General features: G+C 42.8%; 1 protein-coding gene across 7 annotated transcripts in view; it reads right to left on the bottom strand.

Moving 5' to 3' along the window:
• The window catches only part of Sh3kbp1 (SH3 domain containing kinase binding protein 1), a 334,803-nt gene that overhangs the window by 16,319 nt on the left and 299,502 nt on the right, over positions 1–18,982 (bottom strand). For all 7 annotated transcript variants that reach the window (XM_070040761.1, XM_070040765.1, XM_070040763.1 and 4 more), the window contains one exon: positions 13,730–13,815. In XM_070040761.1, the coding sequence (XP_069896862.1) occupies positions 13,730–13,815 (86 nt within the window). The remainder of the gene's footprint in view (positions 1–13,729; positions 13,816–18,982) is intronic.

The following is an 18,982-nucleotide window of genomic DNA, read 5'->3' as shown; positions in this document are numbered from 1 at the left end:
GGAGATCAGAGGCCAGTAGGTGAACAGTGGAGTGTTTACGATGTGCTCACGGAGTGCAAGCCGGGCAAGGCAAATTCAGGGAATACATCTTATGAGTAGCATAGATCCTCCAATCCCAGGCTGAGAGATGCTGGTCTTATTTGGATGGGGACAGGGAAGGCAATAAAGGTGCCAGAATGCTTGATGGAAATGATGGCCAAAGACCTGGTAGCTGATGATGATGAGGCTTGGGAGACGAGGTGGTGGCAGAAGGGAGCCAGCACGTAGAGTAGAATGGGAGAGGGGTGCTAGAGCCAGGAGTACAGAAGGGATGGGCTCAGCATGTCCACTGGCATATAGACATGGCTGAGGCCACATCAAGAAACTTCTGCTGTCACTCTAGGCAAAACATGATCTTCACATGGCCCTCCCCTACTCTTCAGCCCACTGCAACAAGTCTACCTGGGAACTCACGATGTGATAACCTTTGAGATGGTGGCCTGTGGTGACTTCTGCTTTCAGACTAAGGCATGGTATGCGATTTCCATTTAGTCTAAGAGGGAAGGAACTGGTTTCTGTATGCTCTACCGCATTCATTCCTGGGGTAGGGGGAAACAGGCTTGATATTTTGTCAAGGAAAGAGGGAGCAAATCAATGAACATACTATCTCAAGGGAAAATGAGTCCAGGCGTGTGGCTTAAAGAGGTGGCTCCTAGTGGGGACATGCGGTGGCAGCTGCAGGGCTGAAGGCAGCATTCTGTGCCAAGGCAGCAAGGGAAGCTTGGCTGGCCCACTTAGCGCTATTGGCTGAGGTTTGTACTCAAAAGACCTGCACACTCGGAAGCTTGGCCATACTCAGCAAGCATCCACAACAGATGACGGACAAGACTGCCTCATTTCTGTCACTCACGAGTAAGAGGAGGCTCAGTCCCTCTGGGGGGAGCCACTCTTCGCTTCTTAATGCACATATCCGGCAAGTTTAACTTGCAGCAGTTTTAGCTTGGAAAGAGAGCACTATTAGGAAACAGTAAGCAAAGTAAACTGTCATGAAGGAAAAGGTGCTGTAAGGATGAGAAAGGGAACTTTGGGTTCTCCTACTATGTTTCCATGGGTAGAGAAGGGAAGTATACTTCTTTCTCACAGCACAGGGTAAACTCTCCAATGCTGTCACATAAGTTTTCAGCGGCTCAGGGCACGCTCCTCATGACTACGGCTCTGGTGGCTGTATTAAGGAAGAATTTCCATGATGAACCCATTGTGGTGTGAAGCATATGTCCCAATGTTCATGGCGGTTTTGAAATGAATCAAACTGAAATGTGATATAAATTTTCTCAGCCTGGCTGGGAATTTTTCCTCCTAGTAGAAAAAGAGTTTTTTGTTTTGTTTTTTTAAATGCCTATCAACTAGTCCCAAGCTATTAAACTGGTAAATGGTGGGAGTCGTTTTGCAAAGTCTCATAAGGACAAGAGGCTCTTGGCTTTTGTGACAGTTGGAAGACAAATCCTTCGCGGACATCCGGGCACAGTTCACATTGGACACAATGGAGTCAGCGTGGCCAGGGTCCTGCATTGTTCATGGCGCATGGACTTGCCCATTTTCCATGAAATACAGTCACACCCTATTTAGTTTAATTAGAAATGTACCCTCCTTTTCCATGGTTAGGAGGCAGAGTACCGATAGACCACAGGTGACCTAAAGTACATCTACTGAAAACACAGAGGCGATGTGGTTAAAAGTCTGAGACAGGCCAGCTGACACCAGTGGAACTGCTTGGGAGCGTTTAAATAACTGTTTGTTCATGATAGGCCACCGCTCTGGACTTGAAAACAAAAGAATCCTAAAATGGGAATTCACTACATTTGAAGCCTGGCAACATGGCTACCACCCAGTCCCTTCTGCATCTCCCCTACAGATCATTAGGCTGGAATTTCTTGTGTGGAACCCCAGTGATACACTCCATACCTCAAGGCCTTTACCACGGCACCAATTGCCATCAGAGAATGATATGCCAAATGCCTATCTGGGTGCGTCCTTGCTGCCTAACTCCTTCCCTAGGATGGAGACTTCGTACCCCAACTTGGACCTCTTCCTGTAAGCCAGATCACAGGCTTGGGCTGGGTACTTCAAAACTCACCTATCACCCTAACCTCAGCATTCATTATAGTCTATTGACATTGCTTGTGAATTTATCTGTCTCACCTACCAAGCCAGGAACTGTTTTCCCAGGTGTAACATCTCTGCTGGCTTGCTATGAGAGTATAATAAGTGATTATTGACTAGATTAACAAATGACCTTTCTGAGCTTCCATTTTTCACCATAAAAATGGGAGAATTACCTGAGCCATCAGTTTTACAGGGCTCTTTTCCTATAAATGAGAAATCATGTGAAAATCCTTTCAAATCACACAGGTAGAATTTTGTATCTATACACCATGAATGTAGTTGCCAGATTTGAGAATGAGGACCTATATATAAGCAAGGTTAGAAATCCTCTGGCCACTTTTAAGACTTGAGACGAGAAAATATTAAAGCCCTAGGTCAAAGGGACTTTCTCTGCAATAAAGCAGCATCATATGGAACCCTGGACAGGAGAAGAAAATCTCATCCCATACATCAGTCATTCGGCAAATACGGAAAATATGTGCAGACTGAAAAGATGGGCCCATTATTACAGCTCAAATGAACACCTGTGCTCACTGAGTCACCAGTGGAAAAAATGAGCGGTGATTAGAGTCAGCAGGAAAATATACCCTCCAAAATGTATAAGGACAGAGTAGATTAGCTATTGTGTTTGCATTTATAATTCATGTGAAGTTCACAGAACACACTGCCAACAGTATATAAAGGTTGAGTTTTACACGCCAGCTACCCACTATTTTATGCTACAAACACACACATACACACACACGCACACACACACACACACACACACACACACACACACACACGCACACGCACACACAGACTCATTTCAGCTTTACCAAAACTCATATTGGGTGGGCACTACTCAAGTTTACCAAGGTCAGATGTCAGAAAACTTGCTCAGATCACTAGTAAAAGGTACAAAAGCCCCTACACAAGATCCTTTCTACTATAGGACATGAGACAAACAGCAGGAACACTTGACTAATTCAACCCATTTTGAAATTTGAAAACTGTTTCTACAAGAAGGATAAGAAAAGGCACTAGGAAATACAGTTTTTTTTTGTGAAAAAACCACTCTGTATTCTAGGAACAAACTATTTTTTAAACTAATTTTTAAATCCATTTTATTTATATGTTTTTAAATGGGAAGTAATAGGGGATGGCTTCTTTAAGGAATTTCTAGCAAGAAATATAAGGTATTAGACAAGTTAAAGGAAAATGTACAGCCATGTGGTAAAATGTAACTTTTATAACACTCATTTGTTTACTCATTAATTCAACTATTTATCAAATATCTCCTTTGTGCTAGGCACAGTGAGAAATTTTGGGAATAAGAGTATGATTGAGCTAGGAGCCTGTGGCTCACTCCTGTAACCCTAGCTACTCAGGAGGCTGAGATCTGAGGATCACAGTTCAAAGCCATCCCAGGCAGGAAAAGTCCATGAGACTCTCATCTCCAATAAGCCACCAGAAAACCAGAAGTGGTGCTGTGGCTCAAGTGGTAGAGTGCTCACCTTGAGCTGGAGAGCTGAGGGACAGCGCCCAGGCCCAGAGTTCAAGCCCCACGAGCAACCAAAAAAAAGAATATGATTGACCTATACTAATACTCTGCAATAGAACTTGCTGTGAGGATGGTAGTCTTTCCTATCCAATATGGCAGCCACTAGCCTATGTGCTATGGAGAACACAGCCATGGTCCCTGCTCACATGGAACTTAGAACCACTGAGAGACATAGACCTTACATGTATAATTACAAATTCTACTAGTTATTACAAAAAAAAAAGATAAAGGATGAAATTAGTAATGACAGCATAGGGACTAAAAGGGGGTCAGAGCGGGAAGAGGCTGAAGTCCAACATTGAGAAAGGCAATGATTCTTTTGAATTGAAAACAAGCAATATAAAATGGCTTTCTACAATTCTTTTAAAAGTTGCTCATTCTAGCCTGGCGCCAGTGGCTCACGCCTGTAATCCTAGCTACCCAGGAGGCTGAGATCTGAAGATCGCAGTTCAAAGCCAGCCCAGGCAGGCAAGTCAGTGAGACTCTGATCTCCAATAAACCACCAGAAAACCAGATGTAGCACTTTGGCTCAAGTGGTAGAACGCTCCCCTTGAGCTGAAGAGCTCAGGGACAGCACCCAAGCCCAGAGTTCAAGCCCCATGACCAACCAAAAAAAAAGTTGCTCATTCTAGGAACATATTTGCTATGTAAAATGTTTTAAAAATAACATTCTTTAACTGGGAACAGTGGCTCATGCCTGTAATCCTAGGGCTGAGATCTGAGGATCATGGTTCTAAGCCAGGTAAGGGCAGGTAAGCCCTTGAGATTCTGATCTCTAACTACTAGGAAAGCCAGAAGCAGAGTTGTAGCCGAAGTGATAGAATGCTAGCCTTGAGAACAAAAACTCAGGGACAGTGCCCAGGCTCTGAATTCAAGCCCCAGGACCAGTATATGCACACACACACACACACACACACACACACACACACACACACACACACACACACACACACGCACACACACACGCACGCACACACACACACACACACACACACACACACACACACACACACACACACACACACAGATGCCAGGCTCTGTTAATCTATGAACCCACAATAAGTGGGCAGAAGGTGAGGAATATCCCAAGCTAAATAAAGACCATTTGCAATCTGAGGGCTGAGTGTCACTTGTTCCAGCTTGCGTCCACATTTGTGTGCAGAGCTGCAGTTGAATGTGGAAGACCTCTATGGATGTAGCAAAAGGTTATTATGTTGTGCAAGACTACTCTTTGTTATGTAAGACTGCTTTGAATCTGATGAAGTGCAAATCCAGATTTGCACTCTCCAGGGAAAAGGGTCTCAGTGTGTAGCAAAGGTATAGATGCTCAAGCCATCAAAGTGGATGTATATTGTAAAGACCCTGTCCATAGAGAAGCAGGGACCAAAATATCAGGGAGCACATGACACTGGTGCACATGGGTGAGTTTTTCTGAGGTTTGCTGGAAGTCCACATGGCTATTAGACATCCTGATCTTCTCTAAGTCAAAAGCTCTCTGAACTGATACTCCCCACACCCTCCCTCAGTGAGTTATATTCCTTGTTGCAGGCTGACAGGTGGGGGTGGCTTGGGCAGGATGGCACTGTTCACACCAAGCACTATTTGCTCTCCTTGTTTTGGAATAATTCACACTACCAAACATGGTTCCAATGAGATCAAGCAACATGGTCATGTTCTCCCCATTTTCATGTTTGGCCATTCTCCTATGTTTCTGCAGTATTCATAAGGGTTCCTCCACCACCACCCCCCTCCCAGTCTACGGGCATATTGAACAGTTTACTTATTGCTTTTGCCCTTATTGGATGTGTTGGGGTCAAAGATGTTGGTGGATCCCCTCTTAACTTAGCACAAAGCCAGCTGCCATGATAGGTTTCCCAAGGCCAGAACTGCCCTGTGTAAGGGGCTCACAGGCAGAGTAAGTACCTGGATTTTAGTGAGAATCAATGTCTCTGAGAAGGTCTGTAAGTGGAGCTGTTTGGTTCACAACCAGGTCCTCTCCAAGGACCAAGATCAGCCTCCCTCCTTCTGAAAGGAATGTTGGTGGCTGGCTTGACCAGATTTACTCAGCAGTAGAGACCTACTCTGTGAGCCCTGAAGGGTGGGTGGGGGCTCAAGGTGCCTCAGGGAGTGAATCTCATCACTTGCACACTGGAAACAAAAATGCTCAGAGGACTACTTGGGCTAATGAGCAATCAAGAAGAAATGAGGTCCATTTCACTTCTGTTGAATCAAGTGACCCTCAGCTCAATCTCTGCGTTGTGTCACCATATTGAAGAAATGCAGATTGTTCTCAAACACTGCAGATAGTAATTTCAGTTTGATTGTGACTTGTACCCTTGAAGGGGAGCCAGAGCTGCCTATGGATGCACATGCATGCCTCACACTGTCTTACTTGATTGGTTTACAGGAACAATTGCAAATGCTATTCCTTGGCTTGGTTAACATCAACCAGGACCCTGGTTCCAAGGCTGTGTCAGTAGATGATTGAGATGATTGGTAAAGAAGATTTGCCTGTGGGAGCATGGCGTGCTTCTCAGATGAAAGTGCTTCTGCCTTAGCAACTCACTCCAGGACAGCTGGGACTTGTAGCTATCTATTCGGGCGCGCGCACGCACGCGCACACTCTCACTCTCTCACACTCTCTCTCTCCTCTCTCTCTCTCTCTCTCTTTCCCTCCTCCTCTCCCCCCCTCTCTCTCATTTTCAAGAACTCTCCAAATGTTACTCTCAGAGTTCTTGGTGGCAAGGTGCACTATGCCCTATGAAACCTGAGAAACTGCTCAACCACTTCAAGTGCTGCAAGGACCAATAACCAGCTCTCTAGTTCCAAAGGAGGTATTTAATTTAAAAATGCTCTTGCGGGGCACTGGTGGCTCATGCCTGTAATCCTAACTACTCAGGAGGCTCATCAGAGGATCACGGTTCAAAGCCAGGCTGGGCAGGAAAGCCTATGAGACTCTTATCTCCAATGAACCACCAGAAAACCAGAAGTGACCCTGTGGCTCAAGTGATAGAGCGCTCACCTTGAGCTGAAGAGCTCATGGACAGTGCCCAGGCCCAGAGTTCAAGCCCCAGGACTGGGAAAAAAGTTCCTAATTTAATATTCTAAGATATATCGGACAGGAAAGCCAAAGCTAGGAGATCTAAGTCTTCCCTCAAAAGCTGTCTGAGAAATCACTAGGGATGATTTTTTATAGTACAAATTTTGTGTTAATGACATTATTAAATTGTTTTATGTATGTCTTCTTTGGTTTTACTGTATAGAATACAGATTTAGAATTTAGTATTGATCTAATTTTATGTGTGTTCTCCTTTAATATTCACTTAAATCCTAGCTTACAAAATCACTGAACAATATCTGCTTCCTCCTAGTTGGTTAAGCTGCCTGGGTTTCTTTATTCCCTGTTCTTTCACTCTAAAACCACAAGTCATTAGGCCCCTTCCTCACAGGCTGTTGATGATGTGAAAGTAAACAAAACTCCTGGCAGGTTTCCAGTGAATATTAGTTGCTTCTTGCTTTTCCCTTGCTTTCATCACTACTAATTTCTGTTCTTTTTTTTAAAATATAGGTCTTGGGGCTTGAACTCTGGGCCTGGGCACTTGCTCTGAGCTCTTCAGCTCAAGGCAAGTGCTCTACTACTTGAGCCACAGTGCCACTTCCGGTTTTCTGGTAGCTTATTGGCGATAAGAGTCTCATGGACTTTTCTACCAAGGCTGGCTTTGAACCATGATCCTCAGATCTCAGCCTCCCGAGTAGCTAGGATTACAGGCATGAGCCACCGGGGCCCAGCTCCACTACTAATTTCAACACTATAAAATAAGGATACTGGAAGAGGAGAGGCAAAGAAATGGAAGATGACTTCTCTCTCTGATGCACTAGAGGAGTAGATGCATCATCAGACTATTACATATACAGGTACATCCCTTAGAAGCTCAACTGTACCCCAAAGAGGAATTACAGACTTTTTTTTGTCAGTCATGGGGCTTGAACTCTGGGCCTGGGCACTGTCCCTCAGCTTTTCAGCTAAAAGCTAGTGCTCTACCACTTGAGCCACAGCGCCACTTCCAGTTTTCAGATGGTTAATTGGAGATAAGAGTCTCAGATCTCATCCTCCTGAGTAGTTAGGATTACAGGCATGAGCCACTGGTGCCCAGCAGGAATTACAGACTGTTGTTATATGCTTTACACCACCCTCACCCCCCAGATATGCTTAGAAAACACTGCTAAACCTTTCTAACACTTTGGGGTTAGTCTATCACCACAGCTGTAATCAGCTATGTATCGATATCCTTGTGGGCCTAAATTTAAGAAAATTAATGTGAAACAATTTTCCTATTCAACATCCTAACGAAACTTATGTGCATCCTCCAAAATGATCCCACTACAAACTGTTAGAAAGCTTTCCTAAGATATCTAAAGCATAATTCTATGTTTATATACAACTCAGAAACACCAGTGTGGTATTGTTCTACACAATCACAACTATTTTATAAAGTGGGGCAAAGGGCCACTTCTAGTTCCACACTCTCAGATAAATGGTATTTATATATCTTTTCATACCACTGGGACTTCAGTGTGTCTGGAATGTTTTTTTCCCCTTTCTAACAGCTTTACTGTGGTATAAGTTATAGTCCATAAAATTCACTCGTTTTAGGTATAGAATTTAATTATTTTTAGTAAATTTGCAGAGCTCTGTGACAATCACCTTCTAGAACACTGCCAAATTATCACCAGTTTGTTAGCATTGGTGGCATGCTGCCATCCAATTTATCTTTTCTTTGGCTCTTAATAGCATTCTTAAGGCACAAAGAAGTACTTTTACATTTTTTTGGTCCAAATGAATTATGGCTTCCAGGCATCTCTGTGAGATGTGAGGACAAGCTCAAGTCAGTCTTCGTAGTTTGTAAACCATGTCCACGACCCAGGTTCTCTAACCTTTAAAGGTAGAAACTAGGGCTGGGAAGGTGGCTGAATGCTTGTCTTGCATGCATGAGGCGCTGGGTTCGATTCCTCAGCACCACATAAGCAGAAAAAGTTGGAAGTGGCACTCTGGCTCAAGTGGTAGAGCACTCACCTTGAGCTGAAGAGCTCAGGGACAGCTCCCAGGCCCAGAGTTCAAGCCTCAAGACTGATAAAAAAAAAAAAAGGTAGAAACTACTGGCTCCCAAATCAACTACAGTGTAGCCAATCTGGTCACCTGTGGTCAATTCAAACACACTCAAAATGTGTTTGGTGGGTCAAGTGGAAAACCAAGGCAAAAATCTTCCCCTTCTTCAAGTGGGAGGGGGTTATGTAAAGAAGCAGAAGTGGGAATGGTTTGAGGAGACTTGAATAGAAGAGGGAAAAAAAACCCAACAGTTCAAAGATGCCAAGCAACTGAGGAGGAATGATAAAGGCTTTCTCTAAGTCAATTAGTTGAAATGAGGTGGCTTAGTTCACAGGCTGCTTTCCATCTGGAGGCCTGTTGCTATGTTCTTTGGTAGGAAAGGAACTGAAAATCTCTTGTATTGAAATACAACAATAAATCCTGCCATGCAGTGGGAACTACAATATATGGCATAATAAAACTAAATGTTATGGCACTTGACTTTGTGGCCTATAATCTCTCATTCAATCGGAACAGAGGTTCTTCTGTCAGCAAGAGAAAACTGGACAATTTAATTTTCTTTTCTATTCATAGGCAGGCCTGTGTTGGAGCTCTTCCATGTTTTCTATTATGTTACTTGAAATATGGCTGCATAGTTTGATACAAACAATATCTCAATTTGACATCAACAACTTAGTTTTGGACCAATTGATTTCATTCTAAATTATTGCTGGCTGACAGAGGCTGGGAGCTGCCCACACGAGATCTGAAAGAGCCATGTTCTCTAATTTAATATTATAATAATTTTAAATTACAGCTTTATTAGGAGGAAACACAAATTTATTTATAGCTAACACTGATGGTTTCTAATGGCTTCAGAGCTGTATTATGCTATTCACTGCAACCCACATTTGGACAACTTCAATTGTCTGAACCACTAGCAAAACGTTCTCGAACAAATAAGTTCCTCCTTGATTCAGAGCAATGAACAAATGCTACAAAAACAGCCCTAAAGAGAGCCACCCCTCTGAAATATCTTGTTCTCCTTGACCAATCCACCTACAAAGAACATTTCTGTTTGGGTTTTTAAAGAAATCCTGCTTAAAAAAATCTGCTCCTCCTTTGGCCCCTGTGAGGTTAAAGATACCGCTTTTCCCTTTATTTCTCTGACCCAACAGATACTTCTAAGCAGACAACCATATTAATAAAAAGCATTTATATCTTCTTTTCTGTATGTATGCCAGTACTAGGGCTTGCACTCAGGGCCTGGGCACTGCTCCTTAGCATTTTTTTGCTCAAGGCTGTCCTCTACCACTTGAGCCACAGATCCACTCTAGGCTTTTTGGTGGTTACGTGGAGATAAGAGTCTGACACACTTTCCTGGCTTTTAGGTACTATCCTCAGATCTCAGCCTCCTGAGTAGCATCCTGAGTAGGATTACAGGCATGAGCCACCAGTACTGGGCAAAGTGTTTGTTTCTTTAAACAACCCAACATGTGATCTGACACAATTCTGGTTATCAAGGTAAAGAAGTTGATGAAAATGTTGGCATTTACAATTCAGGAAATAGCTCAGAGTTTATGGAAATTATGGAAGGCCAATGACTGGAAGCAGCAGATTCAGCACTCAAACCTGTATCTGCCAACATCACTCCTGGGCTCATTTTTCCACCACTGCTTCCAGACAGCTCTCAATCTCTATCTCAAACCCCTACCAGTCTATAAAGCCTTAGACTTCCACTTTCAGACTTCATTTAGTACTAACATGGAATGTCTAGCCAAATCTGAGTCAACATTTTCCCCCAAACCAGCTCCTCCTTCTGCCATACTTATTTCCACCCATGTTATTTTTACCCTAGTCACTTGATTCCACAAACCACACTACTGCCATATCACTCTCTCTTCTTCCCTGTTCCCACACCCAATCTAGGAATCATTCTAGATTGCTGTTTCTACCTTCATCCCTTCTTTCCAAATCCTTTTGTAAGCAGATGCTTTCTGCCTCTCTTTACCTCTTAGCCCAGCTATCAAATAACCTGACTCCTTGACACCTAGCTTTCCTTCATTTGATTGATCCTCCAAAGCTCTTCATCATTTATTATCTTAAAAATGATGCCCTGATCATGTCACTCTGATGTCAACCATCAATGGCTCCTACTGCCTATAGGAGAAATTACATATCCCACCACCCCCTTTCAAATTCAGTCTGGTCCCTACTTACAGTTCCAGAACATCCGTGTCTTCCGCACAAATCTTCTACTGTACCCAAGCTGGACTTTTATGTACAGATACCAGTACTCACCACGTGATCACTGCCCTCCCACCTCTCCAGCCCCAAACCACACCACTCAACCTAATCTACCTTCCAGGTACAGATAAGCAGTCCTCTTTCTAGGAGCATGTCCCGGAACCCTAGCTCCAGGGAACATTCTTTCTTCTGAACAACATTGCTTTCTATTATCCACGTACTACTTATACAGACCTTCAGCATTACCTTACTTTTTGTTGTCTCAGTGGCCCCAATGGATCTAATCCCATGGAAATAGGCCTATATATGAAGGCCTTAGTATACAGACAGCTTTGCATTTGGGTACTAGGCACTTAAACATTTACTGGTTGATAGCTCCCAATCATCCTTTCTTGCCATATAAATTATGCGTGCGTGCGCGCGCGCACACACACACACACACACACACACACACACACACACACACACACACACACACACAGAGTTGCCAACTCAAGAGATTACAGTTTTCTGGGATTAATGCTTGCTTGGCAAAATGAGAGAACCAAATCTCTAAGCATCATCATTTTCAAATACATACAACTGGTGCTTAGTTTCCAAAGTATGAAAAGCTTTTCTATTTTCTCTTCTACTCATTTATACCCCAATGTTTCCAAATTATCTGGTCCGACTGAAAAATATACTATTCACGTTTTGGCAACAACCATCTGACATATCTCCACACCCAAAGAAATCAAGGGTCAAAGGACAATACTCTTAAAAAGCAAGACATATTCTACTGTATATCTGCAGGTGGGAGAATGCCCCCCTTCCTGTGTGAGGCCCCACAAGACCTTTACCAATACTTCCACCCGTCATTCACACTAGCTTAAAATGGAGCCCAGATAGTGAAGCACAGTGGAATATTGGAACTTAATCAGGCTTGTTCTCATGATTGCCTCCCATTCACAGCCACTCACTGTTCTGCTCTTCCTTGCCCTTTAACCAGATCAAGAGCTACAGCAAGCCAGAGTTGTTTTGCTGGTATTGCGTCAGCCTAAGCTGTCAGGTCCTGCTTCCTAAAGGCTGGCTGGGGATATAAACCAGGTTCTGGAAACTGCACAAGTACTTTTGGTATTTACAGTCACAACCACACATTGTACCCACAAGCCTTCCCAAGGTCAGGCCAGAGACTATGGGTCATCACTTTGCAAGGATGCAAATCTATTAGCAGATTTAGAAGAAAACAGTACCTAAACTGGGAAGTAGCACCAATCAAGAAGAATGCCCATGTCAGACACTTCAGTGCTTTTTATAAGGCCAGCCAACTGCTGGCCATTTGTTTCTAAATTAAGTGGCCAACACAGATGAAGCTGGAAATCTATCTTCCATGTCAAATCAATCCAGATAGTGATTGCCAGAGGTTGGGGTGAGGGGTGGGGATGGGAGGCAGGAGGTGTGATTATAATAAACACCACAAGGGATGGAGATACTTTGTACTTTGACTGTGGCAGCAGATACACAAACCTGCACATATGACAAAATTGCAGAATACTCCATGTCTACACAGATATTGCAAAAACAGCAAATCTGAGTAAGACTAAATAGACTTTTTTGTTGCCAAATGCCACACTGTAGTTCTGTAAGACATACCATGGGATAGAGGCAGGGGCTGGATAAAGGATATGCAGACCTGTGTGTAATTTTTTAAAACTGAGAATCTACAATGACTTCTTCACAGTAAAAGGTTTAACTGAGCCTAGTGCCAGTGGCTCACATTTGTAATCCTAGCCACTTAGGAGGCTGAGATCTAAGGATCACTGTTTGAAGCCAGCCCGGGCAGGAAAGTCCATGAGACTTTGATCTCCATTAAACTACTCAGAAAAAGCTGGAAGTGGTGCTCTGGCTCAAGTGGTAGAGTGCTAACTTCGAACAAAAGAAGCTCAGGGATAGTGCCCAGGCCCAGAGTTCAAGCCCTAGGACTGGCAAAAAAAAAAAAAAAAAAACTGAAGTTAAAAAAAAATTAAAAATGAAGCCCTCTATAATAGTCTATAATAGTCTAAGAGAGAGTGCTAACTTAGGACCATAGTAAGTACAAATAAGGGATTCAAAGTTTAAAATCTGACTCTGAATCTAGACTTCCTAAAATGGCTATCGCCCAGGTCAGACTTCTAGTAGCCTCAACTCCATCCAGATATATTTCTACCATTGACTTGCTTACCCAGAGTGATTTTACTCATTTCCTGTTTATCTCATCGTGGTCTTGACCTTGGGAAAATTCACTCATGGTGGTTGTACTAAGTGGCAATTACCATACCAAAGCTCATTTTCAAGTCAAAGTGAAGACACTTAGAGCTGCATATACAATGAACCCTGACATTACACATTTGCACTCGTTGACCTTTTTAGGCCAAATAGAAAATCTAAACATAAGTACTCAGGCCTACTTTTGCCAAAAAAAAAAAAAAAGGTTTACTCATCATTTTCTTTCATTAGACCTTGCAAAGAATTTTGTGAAAGCCAGGGAGTAAAATTCTAGGCATTCTGATTTCCTGTGGAAACCACCATGAATTTCTTTCTGGATAAAACTTGACACCTAATGCCAAGTAAGAGCTGGCAGCGTGGCATTTCCATGGTCACATTAGTTCTCAGCACACCTCAAAGGGGACAAACTACACTATGAAATGCTTTCTTAACTCTGCAAAGAGAAACAAAACAATGTCCTTACTCACCAATGTCATTGCCGCGGTCAGAGAGATCCTTGTCCAGAATTCCAGATAGAGAACTTCCCACCAAGTCAATCTTGGGACCGTCACCCCTACATTAAAAACACAAGTCCAGAATTTAGTAAATACTGTGTGTTCCTGTCATTCTGTCAGCTTTGTTGTGGCACACGTATTGAGAAGAGTGTTATGCATGAGGCAAGTGAACTGTTATCTGTGAAAGAGCCACTGGGAGCCCGTGGGAGCCAGTGAGCTGTCCAGCCTCATGGGCCATGGAACAAACTGGCCAGCAGACTGGATACCCCCTCTCTTCCGCATATATTTTCAAAGATGGCTATTTTAATAAAGACTGTTCACCAGTGTACCTCTAGCAACAAACTTCTACTGGGTACAGAGGATGGCCAATAAGCACTGGCAAACTGGGAGCTGCCCTTTTAAGGAACACAGAATTTAGCCAATGTTGCTTGTCAAAGGTCAGCTACTTTTAACCTTGAGAAAAAGGTTCTCTGGCCTGGCGCTGAGGCTTCGGCCAGGCTGTTGACAGGCACAAGGTGTCAAGTTGAGATTTGGCAGTTCAAAAGCTGGCGCTGAGGCACAGGTCTGTAAAATTAGATAGCTCCTGGGTGGGTGCCCCTGCACCCATCAGTAACACCAGTTACTTCCCTCTATATCTGGGCTGAAGAAATACTCATTTGGTATGGGAGGGGGCCTCCAAGATGATGAGAGAAACAAAGCCTCTTCACCTACTAGCACAAGGTTCCTCCAAATTCCTCCAAACAGACAGCTCTTTGGCCCTACTAGGGAGCTGCATCCTGACTGACATTATCCAAAGGGTTGCTCCTTGCTCATAAAATGAAAAGCAGAGGGAGAAGCCCAGCAGTTGTTCCCAGCAAAGCAACAGAAATAGTCCATCTCATGGCTACTGAAGGGCATCATGGCCTGAAGTTGAAGCACATGAGTAACAGACTTACTCCACAAGCACTTACCTATCACATGCCCGTGGTGCTGGGGGTACAGAGAGGGACAAGCCAGGGGCACCTACTCTGAAAAGGCTCCTAGTTTAGATGAGTGAGACACACAGGCAACCAGAGGCCCACAAAGCATAGTCCATGCAAGGTAACAGCATACACCAATGTAGGGATTGCATGGCTAAGGGTGGAGAGGATGCAGAATAAGGTGCATTATAGCCAGCCTTCGGGGGATAGAAAAGAGAAGACATAGGTGAGCAAGGACTCAAACATGGATGTGGGTGCCCATGTGGCCAGGAGTCCCAGGGCTCAAGTCCAAATTCCCCAGAGAGAAGTGAGAAGGGATGCACTAACAAGGCTAGCTAGGGTCAGACTATGCTGGGCAGGCATGATGGAGTTGGATATGTCCTAGGGATAATAGGGATGGAGGGAAGGTTTACAATTGGAGCCCCATAAGCCCTAAGGGTTGGGGAGAGTATGGCAGTTTCTGAACCAAGTTGACAGGGAAACTCCTGTGCTTGTCTCTCCAAAAGAAGGGTGGTGGAATTGTATCCTTGTAATGATAAAGTCTCATGGAGGGAGGGAGGGAGATGAGTCCCCTAAGTCTCCAAATGAATATCCCTGACTCAGTCTGAAGCTTCCTCAACCACATAACAAATGAAGGTAAGGCATCCAGGTACAATGCTTTCTCTTCTGCTTGATTTCTACTAAGAGTAACGCAGCCTGAAGACAGCCCTGGAGTCTGTGTGTTAGGTCTTGATGAGACTTTCAGAGACAGGTTGAAAGAGAAGTTCAGGCAGAATATGATCTACTGCACTTGGAAGGGGAAATAGCCTCAGCATCACAGACGGGTCATTATTTTCTGCCTTGACCAACTTCCTAAGAGTTTGGATCCATGTCCAATCAATTGGAGACAAAAGCTCAGGCCCCTTGGAGCCACTGCCTCAGTCAGATCCTGAGCCTCCTACAGTGGTTAGATGGAGAAAATTGATTTGAACACATTTCATTGTCAGTGCTCCAGCATCCCCTAATTTAAAGGAATTCTCTGTATCCGTGGGTTCTGTATCTATAGATTCAACAAACCTCACACTGTATAACTTTAGAAGAATGAACACAAATACTACAATTTAAAAAAGGGTAAATGACAAGAAAAGATATTTCTCAAAAGAGGATATACAAATAGTTAAAGTAAAGGAGAAAATATTCAATGTCACCAAGCACAGAAATGTAAATCAGAAGCACATTAAGATAACATCTTACATCTTGAAATGGCTATTATAAAAAAGACAAAAATTGAGCCAAGTGCTAGTGGCTCACACCTGTAATCCCAGCTACTCAGGAGGCTAATATCTGAGGATTGCAGTTCAAAGCCAGCCCAGGCAGGAAAGTCCATGAGACTCTTACCTCCAATTTAACCACCAGAAAAACCAGAAGTGGCAGTGGCTCAGCATGGTAGATTGCTAACCTTGACCAAAAAAGTTCAGGGACAGTGCCCAGGCCCTGAGTTCAAGCCCCATGACTGACAAAAAAAGACAAAAATTAACAAATGCTGATGAGGACAAAGAGAAAAGGGAACTCTTACACACTGTTGCTGGGAATGTAAATTAGAAAACTACCATGGAATACAGTGTAGAGGTTCCTCAAAAAATTAAAAATAGAACCACCATATGATCTAGTCATCCCACTTCTGAGCATACAGTCATAAAGAACTGAAATCAGTATGCTGAGGAGACATCTGCACTGCCATGTTTATTGCAACACTGTTCACAATAACCAAGATAGTAATCACCCCTCTGTGAATGGATGAACAAAAGGCGGCATATATAACAGTAGAATACTACTCCGTCATAAAAGGGTTGAAGGACTAGTGGTGTGACTTGGTGGTGGTGCACATGCTCACATATACAAGACCCTAGGGTAAAGCTGTAGGGTAGAAAAAAATAGAAATGAGGTTTTGTCTTTTGCAGCAACATGGGTGGACTGGAGGATTATCACATTATGTGAAACAAATAGGGTACTTATGAAGGAGTAAAAAAGTTATCCAAATAATGAATAGAACAGTGGTCACGACAGCCTGGAGGGGTGGAGGGGGGAAGGATGATTAATGGGCCCAGAGGTACAGCTGGATATGAGGAATAACTTCTAATGTTCCACAGTATGGTAGGATGACTATGGTTGATAGAAAATTTACTGAGCTGGGCGCCAGTGGTTCACTCCTGTCATCCTAGTTACTCAGGAGGCTGAGATCTGAGGATTGCGGTTCAAAGCCAGCTTGGGCACAAAAGTCCATGAGATAATTAACTCCAATAAACCACCAGAAAACCAGAAGTGGCTCTGTGGCTCAAGGTGAAGAGCGGCTGAAGAGCTCAGGAACAGTACCCATGCTCGGAGTTTGAGCCCCATGACCGACCAAAAGAAATTAACTGAGTATTTCAAAATAGCCACAGAGAGAGAGGATTTTGAATGTTTCCAACACAAAGAATGATAAATGTCTGAGGTGATATAACCTTTACTGCAATGTGATCACTACATATTGTATACATGTATTGAAATGTCACATTGTGCCTTATAAATATGTATAATTATGTACCAGTTAAGAATGTATTTTAAAAATCAAATAAAATGTTCATAGCAAAGACCACACTTTTACTGAACATACACACACCTTTTTTTTCCTTGTCATTATTTCCTGAACAATATAGAAACTCTATTTGTGTGGCATTTACATTATACCAGTCGTAAGTAATTTAGAAATGATTCAATATACCAAGGAGAATATCAGTGTATAGATGTAAATAGTATATCATTTTATGTAATGGACTTGAACATCTGAGGGTCCTAGAAATGGTATTCTACACTGTGAATACTGAGGAATGATGGAGGGATGTTTTAGAAATGAAGACATCCAGGGGCTGGGAATGTGGCTTAGTGGTAGAGTGCTTGCCTGGCATGCATGAAGCCCTGGGTTTGATTCCTCAGTACCACATAAACAGAAAAAGCTGCAAGTGGTGCTGTGGCTCAATTGGTAGAGTGCTAGCCTTGAGCAAAAGAAGCTCAGGGACAATGCCCAGGTCCTGAGTTCAAGCTCCAGGACTGGCAAAAAAAAAAAGGAATGAAGATATCTTAATAGGAAAGAAAGCAGTCTCATTTTTAAAAGTCTTCTTTTCCTCAGATAGAAAGGACATTCTTGATGACACTTAAATATTATTTGGTGGCCACAGAGCTAGAAGGATTTGGAACTATCTTTCTCCAAACTAGTAGACTAAAGCTATATGCATAGCCAGACAGTCCTCTCTCTTATGAAATACTAGAATACATGTCCTGGCTGGAATGCAAGGCCAACTCAGGCAGTGGGACAAGTTAATGTGACTAGGCTCTTTTGGATAGGATTTTATTTGAACAAAGGAAGCTGGCTAGAGGTGCCATCCAATGGGTAGCTGAGGAGTATATGAGAGGGGCTGTTGGTAGGGAGTTTTGCTCTGGAATTTCTCACATGTCTCTCAGAATTTGGCTGTTTCTGAACACGTGGTTTCATCATATATTTTGGTTACCACCAATTTTGGAGTTGCCGTGTCCCTTTCATTTGATAGCTACAAGTTTCCAGTCAAATGTGAGCCTATCTTGAGAGGCAGCAGAAAATTTTATTGTGCATTACTGCGTTCATCATATCTTGGGCTTTACTACTTTCCCTTTTGTCATCACTCTCAACTATTTTACTCTTTTACATGTATTTGTTTTTCTACTATGTGTATTTCTCTTTTCTTTTGTATCACTTGTATTCATATTTAAAAGTATTTTGCTGACAAACAATAATTATCTGTATTGAGAAGTAAAAGGTGATGTTTTAATATATGGTATACGCTTTGGACTAATAAAATTTGGCTAATTAGCCTGTCCAGCATCTGAAATATTTATCATCTCTTTGGGTGAGAACATTTAAAATAATTTCTTTTGACCGTTCTGAAATACTCAACACATTACTATAATTACCATGCTGTGTGACAGATCAGTAGAACTTAGTCAACTAATTTAACTGAAACTTCATAGCCTTCCCTGTTTAAGCATGTTCTTAATCAGTTGCTGGTAACCACCATTCTCAACTTCTAGGAGCTTGAGATCTTCAGGTTCCAGGTATAAATAAGATTATACAGTGTTTTTCCCCCTCTTCATGCCTAACTCACCTAACATAATAGGCATTACCCCAAATCCTTTGTGGAATGACAGAGAAGAACGAAAGAAAATTTAAGAATAGTATATATAGGAATTAAAAATATTCAGATCCTTTGATCCAGCT

Source organism: Dipodomys merriami, unplaced genomic scaffold, assembly GCF_024711535.1.
Source record: "Dipodomys merriami isolate MVZ:Mamm:240054 unplaced genomic scaffold, mDipMer1.0.p SCAF_3, whole genome shotgun sequence".
Lineage (NCBI taxonomy): Eukaryota > Metazoa > Chordata > Mammalia > Rodentia > Heteromyidae > Dipodomys > Dipodomys merriami.
Note: the sequence above shows the minus strand (reverse complement) of the source record. Positions and strands in the feature narration are given on the sequence as shown.